We start from the raw sequence: 20097 nt of genomic DNA, 5'->3' as shown, positions 1-20097 counted from the left end.
CATGAATTCATGAGATTGTCTCCAGTCCCGTACATGACCATCCGATCGATAGAATTTGAAACGAAACTCGTCCGACCTGGTGACATGTTTCCAGTCATCAACAGTCCAGTGTTGGTGATGTCGGGCTCAGGCGAGCCGTGAAGCTTTGTGTCCTACAGTCACACTCCGAAAGCCCATATCGATGATGTTTCGTTGAATAGTTCGCACGCTCACACTTGTTGATGGCCCAGCATTGAAATCTGCAGCAATATGCGGAAGGGTTGCACTTCTGTCACGCTGAACGATTCCCTTCAGTCATCGATGGTCCCGTTCTTGCAGGATCTTTTTCCGGCCGCAACGATGTCGGGGATTTGATGTTTCCCGGATTCCTGATATTCATGATACAATCGTGAAATGGTCGTACGGGAAAATCCCCACTTCATCGCTGCCTCGGAGATGGTGGCTCCCATCGCACGTGCGCCGACTATAATACCACGTGCAAACCCACTTAAATTTTGATAACCTGCCATTGTCGCAGCAGTAACCGATCTAACAGCTGTGCCAGACACTTGTTTTATATAGGCGTTGCCAACCGCAGCGCCGTACTCTGTCTGTTTACATATCTTTGTATTTGAAGCGGCGCGGAGTGGCCTCGAGGTTAAAGGCGCCGAGTGAAGGATTGCGCGGCCTCTCCCCTCCCGCCGGAGGTTCGAGTCCTCCTTCGGGCATGGGTGTGTGTGTTGTCCTTAACATAATTAACTTTAAGTTAGATTAAGTAGTGCGTAAGCCTAGGGACCGATGACCTCAGCAGTTTGGTCTCACAGTCCTTACCACACACTTCCAATTTTTCACTTTCTGCTTTGCCCGAAGAAGCTCTAATATGTTGGCTCCACGTCTGATTTTCTTCCACCCACTCAATAAATGACCTCTGTTGAACTTTCTCCACACCTATTTTACGTCCAGCCGGAACCTTTTCGAGTTTCGAAACGTTCAGCATTCAGTACCATACTACAACGACCTGGATCAACGTTTTCATAAAAAGGTTTATTGTTTGTTCCTTTGTTCCTGTGAAGGTGACAAATTTTTTCTCCTATGTAGGCTTCCACTACTTAAAAGGACAACGCTCTTTTAGCTTTCCTTAGGCTTCCATTGCTTACAAGAACAACACTATTTTAGCTTTCCTTAGTGCATGTGACACGATGGGACTGCCTATCAGGCGTGTGTTCCTTGTTCAATCGCGAAAAAAATAAAGCTTTTCGAAAGAGAGCTTATGGTATTGTCTGCGGATAAACACGTATTACCTGTGCCCTTCTACTTACAGCTAACAGCGTTAACAATAAGCAATGACTTCCTGACAGTCGTTTGGTGGTTGGTAGCGCTCGAAGCCTATGCTTCCCAGCAAGCAATGGCTTCCTGGGCAGTCAGTTCAAAGGCTATGCTTTCCAGCAGAAGAGACAGGGTAGCGGCTGACTGCCGCTGGCCGAAGACATCCGTGACTTTGCAGGCTCGACATATCTCAAAGCCTGCAAAATGGCTCTGAGCACTATGGGACTTAACTTCTGAGGTCGTCAGTCCCCTAGAACTTAGAATTACTTAAACCTAACTAACCTAAGGACATCACACACATCCATGCCCGAGGCAGGATTCGAACCTGCTGCAGTAGCGGTCGCGCGGCTCCAGACTGTAGCGCCTAGAACCACTCGGCCACTTCGGCCGGCTAAAAGTCTGCACTGGTATAATCACATACCATTCCATCTTCACTGATGTCACACCCATCGATCCATTCATTTCACTATAGTGAAGCTGATTAGTTTCAAGCAGATGATTATTCCGAGCGCTATGTCATCCCATTTTCTACCACTGGCATTCTCCCCGAGAAACTGTTAGGAACCTGTTGTCCAATGAGTCATATGTATTCAAAATTTTCTCGCAGATTATTCCAGGCAGTCAGTGAATTCTCTCTTAGTAGGTCGGGGTAGTAATGATTGTGCACAGCGTGGTGACTTCTCCGACAGCGCGGTCACCAATTCTACAACTTTAAAATTCATTCGCGCCATTTCGACTGAGTCATCGTAACTACTCTTGAATCCGGCGACCCCTCGCGAAAAACCTAACAGCATTAAGAGTAAGCAACGACTTTCCAGGTAGGCAGTCCGTGGTCTGTTGCGTCCCAGAGTGTATACTTCCCCTCAGAAGAGAGGGGCCAGGGGCTGACATTCACTAGTTGCCTTAACGCTTCTATACTGACACGTGTTGCGAAAAACAATGGGTTAGGCAACAGAAATAAGTTCCGCAGATTACGTAATGAGAGCGTGGATGCCACAATTTGGTTTACCTTTAATTATCCACTGATCAGTACAATTTTCATCAAGGTGAATTCGGAAACACAGTTTTTAATGTGTAGCAATACCGTCGCACATGAAGTAAGTTCATTTGTGATAGGTCACTGAACGCTGTGTGCCAGTTCTTGCGAACAGTTCATAAATGCAGTAAATAACAAGAGTTATGAGCAGATTCTTCAGCTTATGTACGACGTGCCTCTGTCTCACAACTTTAGAAATGCTTACATTACGAGCCATATTGATATGATGCTCTCTTCTTAGTTTCTGTTGAGCAATATGATCCCTGAGTGTTGTCCAGTGATCCAGATTTCTAAGCCCTTGTCTGCGGGAAGTATGAATCCCACAGTTTCCGTTATACACGAGGCAGAGCTAATAACAGCCCTCCTGCCACGAAAAGAGCTGTCTGTGCAGTAGACAAATGCCGACTGCGATGAAATGTACACATTCAACGCTCCAGACACGACCCGTAAACAAACCCTCAGGCGTCGTCTCCTTAGCGACTGACACCTGATGCTACTGGACTGCGGGAGAAAACAACAGAAGAGCGGGCCCAGGAGTCTAGGAAGTAAGTCTGTAAACACGGGAGGGCAACCGCCCAGTTGGTGGGACAGGGCGGGACAATGGAGGGCGGACGCGAGCGTGACCGCGCACGTAATGAAGGAGATGGGCTCGGGCTTGGTGTTTGCGGAAGGCGGGCTCCCGGTGGCGGCGAGACGAGAAAGTGCCGTGTCCACGTCCGTGTCGCTTTCGAGGACTTCCATTCTGGGCTCCTCCGGAGGTGGGGTGAGGCACCACCCTGTCCTTAGCGACGAGGGCTCTGGTGTGCGCCAGAGAAAGCTGGCTGGATGGCCTGCCCCAGAGAAGTGGCGTGGGCCAGGCTCTTCCATCGGGGCGCGACCGCAGGATGGGCTCGGTGGAATCAATGAGCGGCGCCCGCCGCCGCACGGAATAACCCGTACCATGATACGAGAGTGCAGCGCGTAGCAGAGAGAACTGCTCAAATTCTGGCGTCACATCCTGACGTAATACGTTTCGGCCATTGTCCCGACCTCTAGGAGAAGAGTCTACGAAGATAGTCCAATACCTACAGAAAGGCCTACAATGCAATGAGGGCGGCATTTATAGCAATACATTAACACAAAAACAATTAAAACATTGAAATAAATTTACAAAATTTCGGGAAAAAGTAGTACGAAGCTCAAAAATGCTAGTATATGTAAGCATAAACAGCGTGTCTCAAACGTTTTGGGTGAAATTGAAACAGGTTCAAATGGTTCTAAGCACTATGGGACTGAACATCTGAGGTCATCAGCCCCCTGGACTTAGATCTACTTAAACCTAACTAACCTAAGGACATCACACACATCCATGCCCGAGGCAGGATTCGAACCTGCGACCGTAGCAGCAGCGTGGTTCCGGACTGAAGCGCCTAGAACTGCTCGTCCACAGCGGCCGGCTTGAAACAGGTGATAGTGGGTCTACAACTGATTACACTGAGACAGGGAACCGACGGTCAGTAATGCATATTTATTGAGTTATGGACGGACAGCGTACATCGCATAACAACAACGTAAGTGTTCAAAGCGACGTCCGCCAGTCTCATTGCATGCATGGCAACGTCACATGAAGTTCTGCCGCATTTTCTCCATGATTCTGGGTTTCTGTTGCTCCGAGAGACAGGCAGATTGAACTCTAGCAAGCAGGTCTACATCCGTATCAGCGGGGGTTCCATACACCAATGTCTTGACTTAACGCCAGAGGAAAAAGTCCGGACGTGTGAGATCAGCGATCGTACTGGCCAGCGGACTGGACCTCCGCTTCAAATGCAACGGTGAAGGTCGCTTTGAACAATTCCTATGAGTTTGAAAAATATGTAAAAATCAGCCAACCAGTTGCACAGGTTTTCTATATACCTTGACCAGATTTCGTCACCTCTAAGGGTGACTTCATCAGAAGGTAAGGTAATTACATGAAGAGCATATCGTCAAAGATGTACAGTGATTTAAGAGCTGAATTGCTCAAGTTATACATTAAAATATAAAACATAGTGATCTTCAAAAGGTCAAACATTAAAACATAAGTAACACCGGAGTGGTATGAGTTACGTTGTTGTTATATGGTGTACGCTGCGTATGTCGATAGCACAATAAACATGAATTTCCGACCACTGATTCCCTATATCGGTATAATAGGTTGTGGACCCACTATCACACGTTCCAATTTGGTTCAAATGGCTCTGAGCACTATGGGACTCAACTGCTGAGGTCATTAGTCCCCTAGAACTTAGAACTACTTAAACCTAACTAACCTAACGACATCACAAACATCCATGCCCGAGGCAGGATTCGAACCTGCGACCGTAGCGGTCTTGCGGTTCCAGACTGCAGCGCCTTTAACCGCACGGCCACTTCGGCCGGCGTTCCAATTTGTTCCAAAAGGTTAGAGATGCCCTGTATAGGGCGTTTGAGGGCGTTCCTGCAGCGGATATGCAACGTAGCTCGACTCCGATGCGCGTATGTAAGCACCGACGTGAAAGGATTAGTGTGGTATACGTGGAAACGTGAACTACGGCGATGTTAGTAACAAACACGTCCAAACAAGACCGAATTGGTATTATTCCTTTTTTGGCTGCCTGAGGACAAATATCGATAGACATCCGTGGGAGAATGAAGAATGTGGAATGGTGCGCCAAGTTCCGTGCTGGTCGTGGTTCGACACAAGACAGTGGTTAATGTGGGCCAGCCTCATACATTACAGACAAGTGGCAGACTCTCGACCACCCGCCCTGTAGTCCCTTATCTCTCTCCTAACGATTATACAATACTCTGTGTTCATGTCCTTCCGCATTTGGTGTTTTCTTAGCGTGATGAGGGGACCCCGCCCTAGACATGAAAAACACCCCCATTCCGTAATACCACCTCCTCTGTACATCACTGTTAACACTGCACATGATGGCAGGTAAATTTCTCCACACATTTGCCAAACCCGTCGCTATCCTATCGATTGCCAAAGGGTGTAGTGCAATTCGTCATTCGCTATCACTCCTTTCCAGCCATCCACTGACAAGTGGCGTCTCCCTTTACACCAGCTAAAACGTCGCTTAGCATTAACTACCGCAATGTGTCCGTTATGAGGACTTTCTCGGCCACTGTACCCCGTTCCTTTTAATTGCGTACTTATAGTCATTGTGTTAGCTGGACTGCTGGCAGCACGTTGGAACCCAGAAGTGATACGTTCCGCTGATTTTATGTGACTTTTTACAAGCATCCTCCGCAATGCTCGACGGGCTCTGTCCATCGTTACATGGGGTCTGTAATGTTCCTTAGCGTTTCCACTTCACAATCATATCACCAACTGCAGAACTGGGCAGCATTAGAAGGGCTAAAGTGACCCTGACGATTATTTTTTTTACAGGTGACACCCAATGGCTGGACCACATTCGAAGTCACTGAGGTCTCCTTGACCGACCGATTCAGCTGTTACTGCTTGTCTAGTTACAACCCCATCTCCTTTTACACTGGCGGGTCCGCCTCTCGTGACATCTAGTGGTAAACTGTGCATTACGAAGGGGTATTCGGATACTTTTCATCAGACAGTGTATTGTGATTGTAAGACTTCGTATGCATGATGATGATCTGTACACTCGAAACTGGTAACAATAACAAAGATTTTTCGTAGCAACTGATAATCGTGTGCTGGGGCCTTTGTCCTACTGCAACACAGGGTCAGCCTTGTTACTATGAAATTGGCGATGTTAGCGTCAGAGGGCAGCCAGATGCCCTTCCTGTCGCCACCCCTTAACCCCGTCCTCCCCCCCCCCCCCCCCCCAGGATGGAATTAGTGTACCCCAACTATCTGCGTCTAGTGTAAGCCATGAAATAGTGCGAACGTTTTTCAAATGCCTGCGAGTCGTGTAACTGAGGCTGGACGTGGGGACCAGCCCAGTATTCACTTAGTGGGACATGGAAAACCGCCTAAAAACCACATCCAGGCTGGCTAGCGCAACGGCCCTCGTCGTTAATCCGCAGGGTGGATTCGTCCTGGAGCCGGCGCTCCTTCCTGAGTCCAGGAAGCAGCGCGTTAGCGCTCTCGGGTAACCTGGCGGGTTTTTCGTAGCATCTGATAGTGGTGCAGTATAGTTTTCCATAATTATTCATAAGCAATACGATGCCAGCAATTCAAATTATTCAAATATGTGGCAAGTAAGTGCAGTAAATAAACGAGACTCACCTGACGACGAGGACGACGAGCTGGAGGAGGCGATGGAGCTGACGGAAAGCGGCCGCGTCACGTCGAGGCAAGTGGACAGCCTCTTGGCGGAGGGGGTGGCGGGTGCGTGGGTGGAGGTGGGGGCGGTGGCGGCAGCCGGCGGGGGCGGCGCTGCGGGGGGCGGCTCTGCGGGGGCGGAGGGCGTGGGCGCCGCCCGCCCAATCAGGGAGTCGTACATCCCCAGCAGCGTCGGCACCAGGTCCGTCGACGTGCCTGCAACAGCGACAGCGGACTCCAGTCACACACCTCGTGTCGTCTCGAGAGTTAGTCGGCGTGGGGCAAGACACGTAAAAGTCTGTTTAAACGGGACATCACGGATCGGAATGTCAACACAGACTACAATGCATTTCAAATGGCGGCATTCACACAGGCCGTCAACGGATCGTCATCGTCTCTCGAGAAGTAAGTTTCGGCATCGGCATTGACAGGCCGGAGATCAGCATCGTCTGCTAATATTGAAAGTTAACGTATCCACGCCGCATTCAGTCATGTTATAGTAGTGGTGTTTGTGCTTCTATGTCTCTTAATCATTATTTTATTGTTTGCTTCGATTTCGTGATACATTGCGAATGTTCCACGAGGACTTGCATATTTTTCGTATAAGTGCTCTTCCGCAAAAAAAAGACAAAATACCTGAAGGTTAAATTTACAGTATGTAGCCAAAAACAGCATAAGAAAGTAATGAGAAGTAGCAGAAATGAGAACAGAAGGAAACGTAACATCATGATTGACGGTCATGAAGTAGATGAAGTTAAGGAGTTTTACTAACTAGGCAGAAAAATAACTAATAATGGACGGAGGAAGCATGATATCAAAAGCAGACTAACACTGGCAAGAACGGCATTCCTGGCTGGGAGTATTAAACATAGGCCTTAATTTGAGGAACGCCGGCCGCTGTGGCCGAGTTTCAGTCCGGAACCGCACAGCTGCTGCTGTCACAGGTTCGAATCCTGCTCTGGGCATGGATGTGTGTGATGTCCTTTAGTTAGGTTTAAGTAGTTCTAAGTCTAGGGGACTGATGACCACATATGTTAAGTCCCATAGTGCTTAGAGCCATTTGAATCATTGTTTGAATCTGACGAACAAATTTCTGAGAATGTATGTTTGGTGCACAGCTTCGTATGTCAGTGAAACACGGACTGTGGGAAAGCCGAACAGAAGAGAATCGAAGCATTTTAGATTTGGCGCTACAGGCGAATGTTGAAAATTAGGTGGACTGATAAGATAAAGAATGAGGAGGGTCTACGCAAAATCAGAGAGGAAAGGAATATGTGGAAAACACTGACAAGGAGAAGCGACAGTATGATAGGTCATCCGTTACAACAGGGAATGAATTCCATGGTACTAGAGGAAGCTGTAGAGGGCAAAAACTGTAGAGGAAGACAGAGATTGGAATACATCCGACAAATAATTGAGGACGTAGGTTGCAAGAGATACTCGGAGACGAAGAGGCTGGCGCAGCAGAGGAATTCGTGGCGGGCAGCATCAAATCAGTCAGAAGACTGATGACTCAAAAAAAATGAAAAGAAGAAAGAAGGTACGCCTTCACAAGTGCTATACGCTCAGGCACGCTGCGCCGTGACATTTTCACGTGCAAACGGCCGACAACACCAAGGCGCGCGCGCATGCGCATACTGATTCCCATCATGCCCTGCGGCCAACCGTGCAGTTTGAAAGTCCTAACGCAAACCGTTCAGAGGTTATGACGATTTTATTTCATATAGTTCTATAATTGTCACTCGGTTTATGTAGTGTTTCTCCCATGAAACTATCGCACAGCAACGTTTAGCCGTAGCAGAACACTGCACCTTCTCCTGCTCGTTTCGTAGGCCTATTGCGTTAGCAGGCTGCACTTTGATTACTTCTCGTTTGAACACCTGGCCGAGCTGCGTTGCAGCAATCGATCGTTACGTGCGGTCGGAAAAGAAGAGAAAGAAAATCGATTCGAATTAATCAGTTCTCGCCGGCAACTATATTCCGTAATCGATTAATTGCCCCTTTGTGCTCCACTCCTCCGCACTCACTTTCAGAGAATGCTATGCCACCGCCTTTGCACAATGCAGACAACGGAGACGAGATGAGAGAGAAAGAGAAATTCTTCTTCAGGGGGACACAAGATATGGGAACAAATGCCAAGCTGAGACGCGCTGGAGATGGTATCGGCAAAACTGACAGCGCAGGAAAAACGCGATGCGTTCCGCAGGGCGCTTCTGCTGTCTGTTGCTTTAGGCATTAAACCACGGAGAGCGAGCGAGTCCACCTTCAGAGACTCGAGATGTGGAAACAAATGGCACACAGTCACGTTTCAGATCATATCGGCAAAACTGACAGCGCAGGAAAAATTACACGTTCCCCGTGGCGCTTTAGTCGGACATTTCTTTAGGTATTACGCACGGAGATGCCATTTGTATTGCAGATGGCGAGGATATAATGCTTTAGCATGGAAGGGAACGTTAATTCCAAGTCTCTTGACACAATTGCCTCCTTGTCACTGAGAACTATCACGACATGTTTCGTAATATTCTTGTACTTCTTTAGAATGCGTGTTGGAATATTGCTGTGTAATAAACCGACGTTCCAGCCTACTTGTCTCTACGATGTATTAATTCCTTAGCAGATTTTCGAAGGACACAGGTGACATTTTCTGCTTACAAAGATATTCTATTAGTCTTTAACAGGATATTCCAGCGATAGGGCACAAAAGAATTCGGGCAATATTTGGCATAACAATAATATTTCGCTGAAATGATATAGCAAAAGGATTTAATAAATCTACGCAGTTGCTTCTACCAGCTCTCTTTTTGTTCCTTACCTCCCCAGTTTACATAGTGCGCAATACATACTCACAATTTCTTCTTTTATTTTCTTCTCTTTTCTTTTTATTGTAACCTTTAAAGGGGGTAGGACGTCAAACGTGCCGACTTGGAGCAGGAGAGGCACCACAGGACATTTTAATTTCCACTGTCTATACTTTTACAAATAAATTCATAAAACTTTAACAGCATGACCAGGAAGGATTCAGGGTTCATACTCATAGCAGTGGAAGCTCAAAAACGTAACAAAACACATTTTTTTAAATGTGAAATTTCATCAATTTTTCACTTACTACTGGCTGCATTTGTTGCTATAGGTACACTTTTCTTCCTAAGCAAGAGAGATTCTTTGATGACCTTTGCACAGCATACAAACCATAGTTACAGGTGTATCAAACTCTAGAAGTTATTTAATTTATGAAAAAATGAATGAACTGTTACATTTTAAACTTCATGTTTAGAAAAAACTCAAGTTTTATAGTTAATTATCTCAATTTTTTCCACAGTTTTTTTAACAGATTCGGAAAAGTCTAGATTTTCATACACCTGTAACTACTGTTTGTATGCTATGAAAAATTCATCGAAGATTACTTAGGAAGAAAAGTGTACCTATAGCGCCGGCCGGGGTGGGCGAACGGTTCTAGGCGCTACAGTCTGGAACCGCGCGCCCGCTACGGTCGCAGGTTCGAATCCTGCCTCGGGTATGGATGTGTGTGATGTCCTTAGGCTAGTTAGGTTTAAGTAGTTCTAAGTTCTAGGGGACTGATGACCTCAGATGTTCAGTCCCATAGTGCTCAGAGCCTTTTTTTTTTTGTACCTATAGCAACAAACGCATCCTGTAATAAGTGAAAAAAGATGAAATTTCACATGTAAAAAAAGGTATTCTGCTACGTTTTTGAACTTCCACTGTGATGAGTGTGAGTTCTCAATCGTTCTTGGTCATGGTGACAAAGTTTTATGATTTTATTTGTAAAAGTATAGACAGCAGAAATTAAAATGTCCTGTGGTGACTCTCCTGCTCCAAGTCGGCCCGTTTCACGTCCTACCCCACTTAACTATTAATCAAGAGGACAGTGCCGCAATTTCAACATTCTTAATTAGCCATTACATTGTACATCACTCAGATTTCTCAAGACAAAGAAGGGTAGATGGAGACAAGCAAACTTACAGTGAGGTGAGAAAAGCCTCCTAATATCGTGTCGGATGTCCTTTTGCCCGGCATAGTGCTGAAACACGACGTGGCATGGACTCAACAAGATGTTGGAAGTCCCGTGCAGAAATATTGAGCAATGCTGCCTCTATAATCGTCCGTAACTGCGAAAGTACTGCCGGTGCAAGATTTTGTACACGAGTTGATCTCTCGATTTTGTCCCATAAACGTTCGTTGGAATTCATGTCGGGAGATCTGAGCGTCCAGAATTTTCTTCAAACCAATCGCGAAAAATTGTGACACGGTGCACTGCCATCCATAAAAATTCCATCGTTGTTTGGGAACATGAAGCCCATTAATGGCTGCAAATGGTCTCCAAGTAGCCGAACATACCCATTTGCAGTCAATGATCGGTTCAGTTGGACCAGAGGACCCAGTCTATTCCATGTAAACACAGCGGGAACCATTATGGACACACGATCAGCTTGCACAGTGCCTTGTTGACAACTTGGGTCCACGGTTTAGTGGGGTCTGCGCCACACGCGGACTCTACTATCAGCTCTTACCAACTGACATCGCGACCCATTTGACCAGGCCACGGCTTTGCGGTTGTCTAGGATCCAACTGATATCCTCAGGAGACTAGGAGAGGCGCTGCAGGCGACGTCGTGCTGTTAGCAAAGGCACTCGCGTCGATCGTCTGCTGCCATAGCCCATTAACGCCACATTTCGTCGCACTGTGCTAACGGATACGTTCGTCGTACGCCCCCACATTGATTCCTGTGGTTACTTCACGCTGCGTTGCTTGTCTGTTAGCACTGACACCTCTACGCAAACACCGCTACTCATGATACTTAAGCTAAGACCGTCGGCCCTGAGTTTCCTTGGTGAGACGTAATGCCTGAAGTTTAGTATTCTCTGGACACTGTCTACACTGTGGATCTCTGAATACTGAGTTACCTAACGAATTCCGAAATGGAATGTCCCATGCATCTAGTCCCAACTACCATTCCTCGTTCAAAGACTCTTAATGTCCGTCGTGCTGCCATAATAACGTCGGAAACCTCTTCACGTAAATCACCTGAGTACAAATGACAGCTCCGCCAATGCACTGCCCTTCTATACCTTGTGTGCGCGTTACTACCGCCATCTGTATACGTGCAGAACGATATCCCATTACTTTTGTCGCCTCAGTGTGTAGAGCATTTATGGTAGTGGATTCCTCTGCACCACTATGCGAACTTTCTCTTCATGCCGAACATGCAACGGTTAACCTTGAAGAAAGCTGGTACAATTAGTCACTCGGCTGATTCAGAAATGATATATATTTCCTTCAAGATAGGCGTCCTCAATTCCCCTACATTTCTTCCCACTTTTATTAGTTAACAGTAATCTAACCTTTTTACCTTTTGTCTATTACACGCTGCGCCGACTTTCTGTAGCGAGTTGTTTAGTATATCGGACCGAGATTCCAATCCAGATACTTGCGTTTCGAAGACACTGCTCTTCCATCAGTACTCGATTTAATCTTCAAATTGCCGCTAACTGCGCTCTGTTCCTTCAGACAGTGAAAAGGACACTGTAACTCAGGAACGAACGAACACGCGCGCTCGCACGCCCACACACACACACACACACACACACACACACACACGAAACTCTTTCTGTTGGGGACGTTTTACAGGAAAATTATGTCCGAACGATTTGTATACGCTGTAGTCCTTCATGTTTGGCCAGCATCAACGAACAGTACATTCTGACATAAAACGTACAATACTGGATGAGGTTTCAGAGATAATTTGCTTCACACAATAGATGGACATAGTCTTTCTCACCATAAACTCAAATACGCAGAATTTTTGTATGAATATGTCTCTTTCGTAATGAGTGCACTCACAAAGGAACCTAAAATAAGATTTTTAAACAACACTATACTGTCACTCCAAAAATTGGAATTGCCACCAATGAAAAACGAGCAAAATTAGAGAAAGGAAAGGTTTGAGCGAATCTGATGTCTCGACTGACCTGTAGGAAATTTAGGTCACATGGACTCAATGAAGCACGAAAGCGTGTTATAGATTAGATAAGAGCACGGCTCGCTTCAGGATGCTGTTAGCTCCTCTCGGTTTGAACAGCGCCTTATCACAACCCAGCAACAACGTAAGCACAGTACACTGATTCTCCGCAGCACTTAAAACCATGCAGGCTAGACGCACAAGGCTCACTCACTGTCAGTAGGCGTACTAGTTCCAAAACACCGCAGCACAAATTAATCCAGATTTACTTTTCTTTTGTATACAAAATGTACCAGTACAATCCAAGCGTCGTCACTTTTCAAGGGCTCTAATTCATAACAATAATGATAACAAATACACAAATGAATAAAGCTCCCTATCGAAATCGACGTTGTCAGAGACCAACTTTAAATCACTTGTACATTATTGATTTAAAAAGTAGGCTGTGGCTTTGGTGGAGGAACAAGCCCAAAATTTCTAATGAGAGATTTTTGGAAACCCACAGAAAGTATAAATATAGACGGCTGCATGGAGATGTGCTGGGATGTCCTGCCAGCCGATGTGGCCGAGCGGTTCTAGGCGCTTCAGTGTGGAAACGTGCGACCGGTACAGTCGCAGGTTCGAATCCTGCCTCGGGCATGGATGTATGTGATTTCCTTAGGTTAGTTCGGTTTAACTAGTTCTAAGTTCTAGGGGACTGATGACCTCAGATGTTAAGTCCCATCATGCTCAGAGCCATTTTTTGTGATGTCCGAATGAACATGGATCCAGGCCAAACTACTGCAGCACACGACTTCTTGATTGCTCTCGAATGCCATTAAAAAGGTACACTGTTCAATCACAAAAACGCAGTTAGTTTACAATTTCCCTCTGAGCAGTACCCAATCTCTCTGCGAAGTGAAAACAAGAGTGGAAGTCTGGCGAAGCTCTGCACTGGTATGTTTCGCAGTGTCTCTAGCATGCACGTCTATAATGTCACGTTGCACTTTTAGTTCTGAGAGCACACACCTTTAGTTCTGAGAGCACAATGAGTACAGAACGATGGCTGCTAACAGCGTCTCCCACCTGGTGTGAAGTGAGGGGTTTCGCCTGATTTCATGCAGCCCACAAGACGTAACTGTCAGGCGTTTCATTCTCCATTCAGTTCTTGGTCGAATTCATTTAGTGAAACGACAGATATCACAAAGAGAATCTTTGTTTTTAAGCAATGTGTTTTATCCACGTAAAGATCCCTACATAACAGTGTCTCCCACCAGGTGTGAGTGCCTGTGAGAGATTTCGCCTGATTTGATGCAACCCACACAACAAAACTGTTATGCATTTCCATCTTCCTGACCGTTCTCGGAAGCACTCTGCAGGGGCAATGAGGACGTCCCTGAAGCGTTTTCGATGGGAAGTGTTTGATCACCCTCCATACAGCCCAGACTTCGTTTGCTCCCTCTGATTTTCATCTCTGCTGACATGAACCGCTGGCTATGAAGTCAACGTTTTGGCGCAGACGTCAACGTTTTGGCGCAGACAACGAACTGCAGATCAGCGTAGAGAATCTGCGAGAGGTGTAGGCGGCTGCCTTCTACTGCGAGGTATTGGAAAGTTGGTACAACGCCACAACAAATGTCTCAGGCGGAGCGGTGACTGTAGAGACGTTGCTGAAAGGCGTGGCTAACTATTGCAAAAACACACTTCTGATTTTGACTGTGGTTTCCATTTCGCGACCGATCCTGGCCTTAGTTTCGGAATAAGCCTCGTAACAACTGTAAAGAAATGTGGAGCGTTAACGGTACTTTTAAATGAAATCAATCCGCATTTGGCTGTTAAAACATTGTTTACTGCGATTGCAAAATAAATAAATAAATAAATAAAATAAAAAAAGGTTCAAATGGCTCTGAGCACTATGGAGCTTAACTTCTGAGATCATCAGTCCCCTAGAACTTAGAACTACTTAAACCTAACTAACCTAAGGACATCACACACGTCCATGTCCGAAGCGGGCTTCGAGCCTGAGACCGTAGCGGTCGCGCGGTTCGAGACAGTAGCACACGGGACTCGCATTCGGGAGGACGACGGTTCAATCCCGCGTCCGGCCATCCTGATTTAGGTATTCCGTGATTTCCCTAAATCGCTTCAGGCAAATGCCGGGATGGTTCCTTTGAAAGGGCACGGCCGACTTCCTTCCCCATCCTTCCCTAATCTGATGAGACCGATGACCACGCAGTTTGGTCTCTTCTCCCGAAATCAACCCAACCACCCCAGACTATAGCGCCTAGAACCGCTCGGCCACCTCGGCCGGCTGCGATTGCAATTTCGATATGTTGCCATTTTCAAGCACTGTGAGATATTGTAACCCACTCAGTAACGTAAAGCTGTACCATGATGTGTAATAGCAGCTGCATAAGGCGTTGTGAATTTATCAGCTGTTCAATATACCATATAAGTTACAGAACTGGTGAAATAATGATGTAAACACTGGAGTTTAAATTTCATTTAATAGTGTGGTAACTGAATCACGCGTTGGCGAACCCGAAAATTAGACCAGAAGTTTCCGTCCAGAAATGTGTTTACCGCACGTGTACGTCATTACAGCCGAGGCCTGGGCCATTTTATCAGATGTAGCGAAGTTCAGTAGCGTCTGTTGACAGCCGTACGTCAGCTGGCTCCGTTCCAGAGCAGACATGTGTGCTGTCTGCGACCACCTGTCAACCTTCCTGCGAGAGAGGGCTGCCAGCATTTTGTTACTGTTCTGTCCACTAGCTCATTCACTGTATTAAAGGTGCACAACTCTTTTAAAATGAAAATTTCGGACATAAACAACGACTTTTATGTAATTTATTCCTCCTGTGACACATGTTGTTGACTTCGCTATCCCCATCACTGTTCTCAGGTTTTCGGGGTCTGTATGGTGAAATGAAATAAAGTCTTACAATTGCTTACGTGATTGCTCTAGACATTTGTACATTTTTTTTTTTACAAAAAAAGCGTAATTACGAAAAAGAGTCAAGTTTCGACAGAAGCGGTAGAGACACAGTGGCACTGAAGTAGTTTCCCATTCTACAGAACATGCTGGGAGTTATTGGAACATATTTTCCTGTCGCCGATCAGTAAAGACGCGGGTAAGGTACAGTAAAGTTTAGGAAGTAAGTTTTTATCAATATAATTTCGCTAACAGGTTTCCGTCAGAGTGAATATCAGATTTTAGCGCTTAAAGCTGTGTGTTTCTATGGAAAAAGAAGTCGGAGAGTAACAATGATGTCACGAGACTGAGCGATGTGTTCCAGAGGTTAACAAAATGGAGTCGCATTCGAAAGGGAAGGGTTCCAATCCCTCTCCGATTATCCACATTTGCATTCGCAAGGTTATCTTGAATCGCTGCGCTCGGAAACTGAGCTGTTTGCGCGACCCTTCCGCCACGGGACGTTAAACTTTGACATTCTGTCTTCTTTCGAGGTCTTTACGAATGTGGCACTAGTTCAGTTAGACGAAGTGAGAGGAAGAACGTGTCCCTGCCGACCTCGGGCAACGTCCCATCGCGGCGTTTGCCTCAAGCCGAATAGCAGCGCTTATTACCCAATGGTTAGAAGGGGACATAAACCCCATTCATCCTGAATGCCATGCCACTGTCTTTATTACTCCTCGCTTCACTTTATTTTCCCGTGCAGGTAACTACAGTATGTTAAGTAAGAGCGCGGTCGGCATTACGCACAGATGGTAAAAGATAACATCTCAGCTGTTTCACACCGCAATAGAGGGAACCTCTGTCCTTCATGCAGTGTCCATAAAGCAATAGTTTACTCTGAATTCTCGACACAAGAAGAGACATGAGTGCAGCTTACACGTCGCGTTTTTGAGGGTGTGTTTCTCTGCAGCTACCCTAAAGGTCTGAAAATGAGCCATGCCGCGGCGTCTAAATATATGGAGAAATTAAAATCATAGTACACAAGTGGGGTGACAAGCTATAAATTGCTTAAAAACGTGGATGATTTTGAAGAACGTGTCTCAATCGGTAAAGTAACTCCGAAAGTGGAGAAAATGATTAGTAACATTTTTTCGGGAAACCTATTGCTAACAGTAGGTCAGACACAAGCAAAATGCACTTTGAAACTGCTGTCAACGCAAATTTGACGCATTTGGGGGATCTCTTTCATGTGAGTAAGCGGAAAACTTTGTTTCAAGCACGCCTCGGAAATGCCGAACAATTATCAACGCTGCCGGTGACTGTACGTACATTAATTGTAATTGTATTTTTCTTTTGTTCATTGTATGTACACGTTTTTGTTTGTTGTCAAATACACTTTCCTACTGCTTAAGATGACCACGATCTTACTCAACAGACTGTATTTCTCGACTCGATCCTGCAGATAGAAATGTAACGCTTCAGAAAGATAATTCTTTCTTCTTTTAATTGGCTTATGTGTCACTCTCCATGTTTTATACCTTCTTAAGTACCCTTCTCAAGTACTAATTTTATTTTATTGCTTTTGTTTATTAATATAAACTATTACGTAGGCTTGCTGTTCCTCTTTTTTGTTAAAGTTTTTTCCTGTTTACTCCGTTTTATTTATTTACTATTAAACTTTTCTTTTTTACATTGAATTACCACCACAATGTCAGAGATGTTATTTACTGTGCGTTTTCGCTTCAATCTAGATGAGTAACTTCTCTTCCAATGTTGTTTACAGACATTGTAACTTCTTTGGTGACAAAACTCAGTAAATGTCTGAAGATGGCTTTGTAAGCTGAAAGCCTTTTCACACAATAAAAGTAATACTGTAGAACAAAAGCAAACCAGCGCTTTTTATTTACTATAATGTTGTTCTAGCAAGAGCCGACGAATGATTCAGTTAAAAAGCTATTTTGTGAAAAAAGTACTTCTCAGCAAAGTTAAAGCAACAGAACTGTCAATAAAGCAAGCCAAAATGCAGTGGCCCCCAATTAGAGAAAAAGCTGAAGCATTTCCCGGCTGGACGAGGAGTGGAATGAGCAAACGGGGGAAACATTTTGCAAAATTATCCCTCTCACGGTAACTTATGCCTCTGTCGACAATGAAACTTGCTCCCTGTTGAGTACACTATAACGAATCTTCCTCAGGAGTGGAGACAGCATGAAGGACCAATACTTGAATCTAAGCTGGGTCGAACTTTGATAGCTCAGACTAAGACCATTGCGCTTACGGACGAAGATTTGATTCCATGTTCTGTCATGAAGGATCGGAGGACAATGTTACTTCGATCAATAAAACTCGGCGAATGATATTTCAGTGAATCGAGGGGTAGGAGCCAGGCGGAAACCAATCCTAGTTCTTGAGCGAGCGCCACGTACTGGTTGTGTCGCCTGTTATGTAAGAACATTCAGAGCCTTGTCAGACTAGCCCCCCCCCTTCCCCTTCCACCCGAACTGGAAGATATAACCTATTTTTTCTAAAGTACTTTGTCCATCTAGATTGAGCCCATGCATGCAAATAACTTTAAGTCGGCATTATGATGTAAATAATTCTAGAAAATTCGCCATTGCCAGTGCTTGTTTCGATTGTTTTCTGTCTTGCCACAGACTCATTTCGATCCCCACAATGCAACAAATACTGTGAACTGCATACAATCTGTGATGATTCGATCGGCGACTTGAAACCGGTAATGGTAAAATAAAGCATTTGTACCATCACAATAGGCGACTTGCTGGAGCTGTGGTCGTCGAACTGCTACCCACGGGGCGCATGTGACCAGAATCAATTATTCGTGTGGTCCCCGCGGTTCTCAGGCGTACTTTATAATATGGTGGTCTGTATCTAGCAACTAACTTCAGACTCCAAAAACATCAAGTAACGTTGAGAGCTTCTTAAGAGTGTATTTTTCCTGTTCAGTAACAAACTATAATACTAGGGACAGTTCTAAGATGTGGTTAATTTTATCTGACATTGCTGAATTCGGACGTGAGCTTTGTTGCCTCTTGTCTCAGAGGAAAAAGAGTACGTGGCACGGCCACATCTGTGTCATGAGAAGAGAAAGGGGGGGGGGGGGGAGAGGGTGTTTTATTGTACTGAGAACTCACGAGCAAGCACGACTCGCGGCCATTAGCTGCTATGACAAATTTTGACAGGGAAGTAACACAGCTTTGTGTATTCGCGTTAGAGAGAAGCTCATCTTCAAATGCGGTACCTATTTGTAGCAAGCAGCATTACAGCGATTAAGGCTGTTGTAATAAAACAGAAAAAACTGGAATTTAAATCACCAATTAGACTTTTGTGATGCTGTCTCATATTCAACAGTGCATACAGAGTGAATCAGAAAGGGGTTTACAACTTTGAAATGATATAGAAATTTACTGAGATATCTTATAGAATAGGCAGTGTATCATGTTTTAGCAAACAACGTCAAGTTTCACATAAATGTGTCAAACGTCATTTTGGTTCGATGTGACTACCGTTCCTAGTACGGCTAACATCTCACCGCTAATCAATTTCTTTCCACACTCGTTGTGGAAAATCGGCTAACTTGTACAACAGCAGCATAAATTCGATTTTCCACCTCTGCTAAATTGTTTTGTAGCGAAGGAACAAACACATGGACTTTAATGAAACCTCAGAGAAAGAAATCCAGTGCTATCAAGTCTGGAAAGCGAGGTCGCCATCCGACTGACCCTTCACGACAATCCACCTAAGTGAGAAGCGATTATCGAGGACACCTCGAACTTTCGTGAGGAAATGAGGTGGTGCACCGTCTTGCTGGTAGTAAGCCATCCCATATGTGTTATCTTCAGCGAGCTGTGGAAATAAGATGTCAAACACGTGAAGGTACAGCATACCAGTGACAGTTTTCTCCATGAAGAAGAAAGGCCGTACACTTCGAATTTGCTAAGGGCAAACAACACATTAACTTTGCGGCTGTCACGAAATGCTGCATGTGACTTTTACCTGTTTCATATATTGTACGCCATTGATATGAAATGTTGAGTCATCGCTGAAGATCACTGTGTTCAGCAATCTCTAGTCGTCCTCAATTCGATGCAACATTTGCGCACAGAATTCCCCACGAGTAATCTTATCTGCATCATTAAAGTGACGTGCCACTGCGAATCTGTACAGTTTTAAGTGAAAACGTCTACGCAGTACTCGCCCAACAGTCTTTTGTGGAATGCCAGAATCGCGAACGGCACGTCGCGTTGATTCTTGTTGACTGCGGGCAAAGCTCTCCCTAAACTGTTCGGCATAATCACCAACGCTCGGGCGACCTTGTGAATCATCATGTCGCAGTGAACAACCCGTCTCAACAAAGTTCTTGTGCCAAGAATAAATTTTAGGCCTGCTTGGAGGTTCTTTAGCGTATTCGGTGCGAAATTTACGCCGAACAGTTGTTGCAGAGTTCGTTTCTTGAAACTCAAACACACAGCGACTACGCTCCGCACTAGTGAAAGTAGCCATTTTAACTTTGCACTACGCTGGTGCCACGGGTGGCGGAGTGAGGTACTGATCCACTATGTGAGGTTGTTTGCTACAAAATGACACATCTACTGATTCTGTATGTTATCTCTATAACCTAT

The 20097-nt window shown here is 45.3% G+C and overlaps 1 protein-coding gene across 1 annotated transcript in view; it reads right to left on the bottom strand.

Moving 5' to 3' along the window:
* LOC124776655 overlaps window positions 1-20097 on the bottom strand; it is a 402196-nt gene that overhangs the window by 163477 nt on the left and 218622 nt on the right. The window contains exons 2-3 of the mRNA XM_047251746.1: window positions 6706-6803; window positions 6552-6633 (exon numbers count right to left, since the gene is read on the bottom strand). Of these exons, the coding sequence (XP_047107702.1) occupies window positions 6552-6633; window positions 6706-6803 (180 nt within the window). The remainder of the gene's footprint in view (window positions 1-6551; window positions 6634-6705; window positions 6804-20097) is intronic.

This window comes from Schistocerca piceifrons, chromosome 2 (assembly GCF_021461385.2).
Source record: "Schistocerca piceifrons isolate TAMUIC-IGC-003096 chromosome 2, iqSchPice1.1, whole genome shotgun sequence".
NCBI classification, from domain to species: Eukaryota; Metazoa; Arthropoda; class Insecta; order Orthoptera; family Acrididae; genus Schistocerca; species Schistocerca piceifrons.
This window is presented reverse-complemented; position numbering and strand designations above follow the sequence as displayed.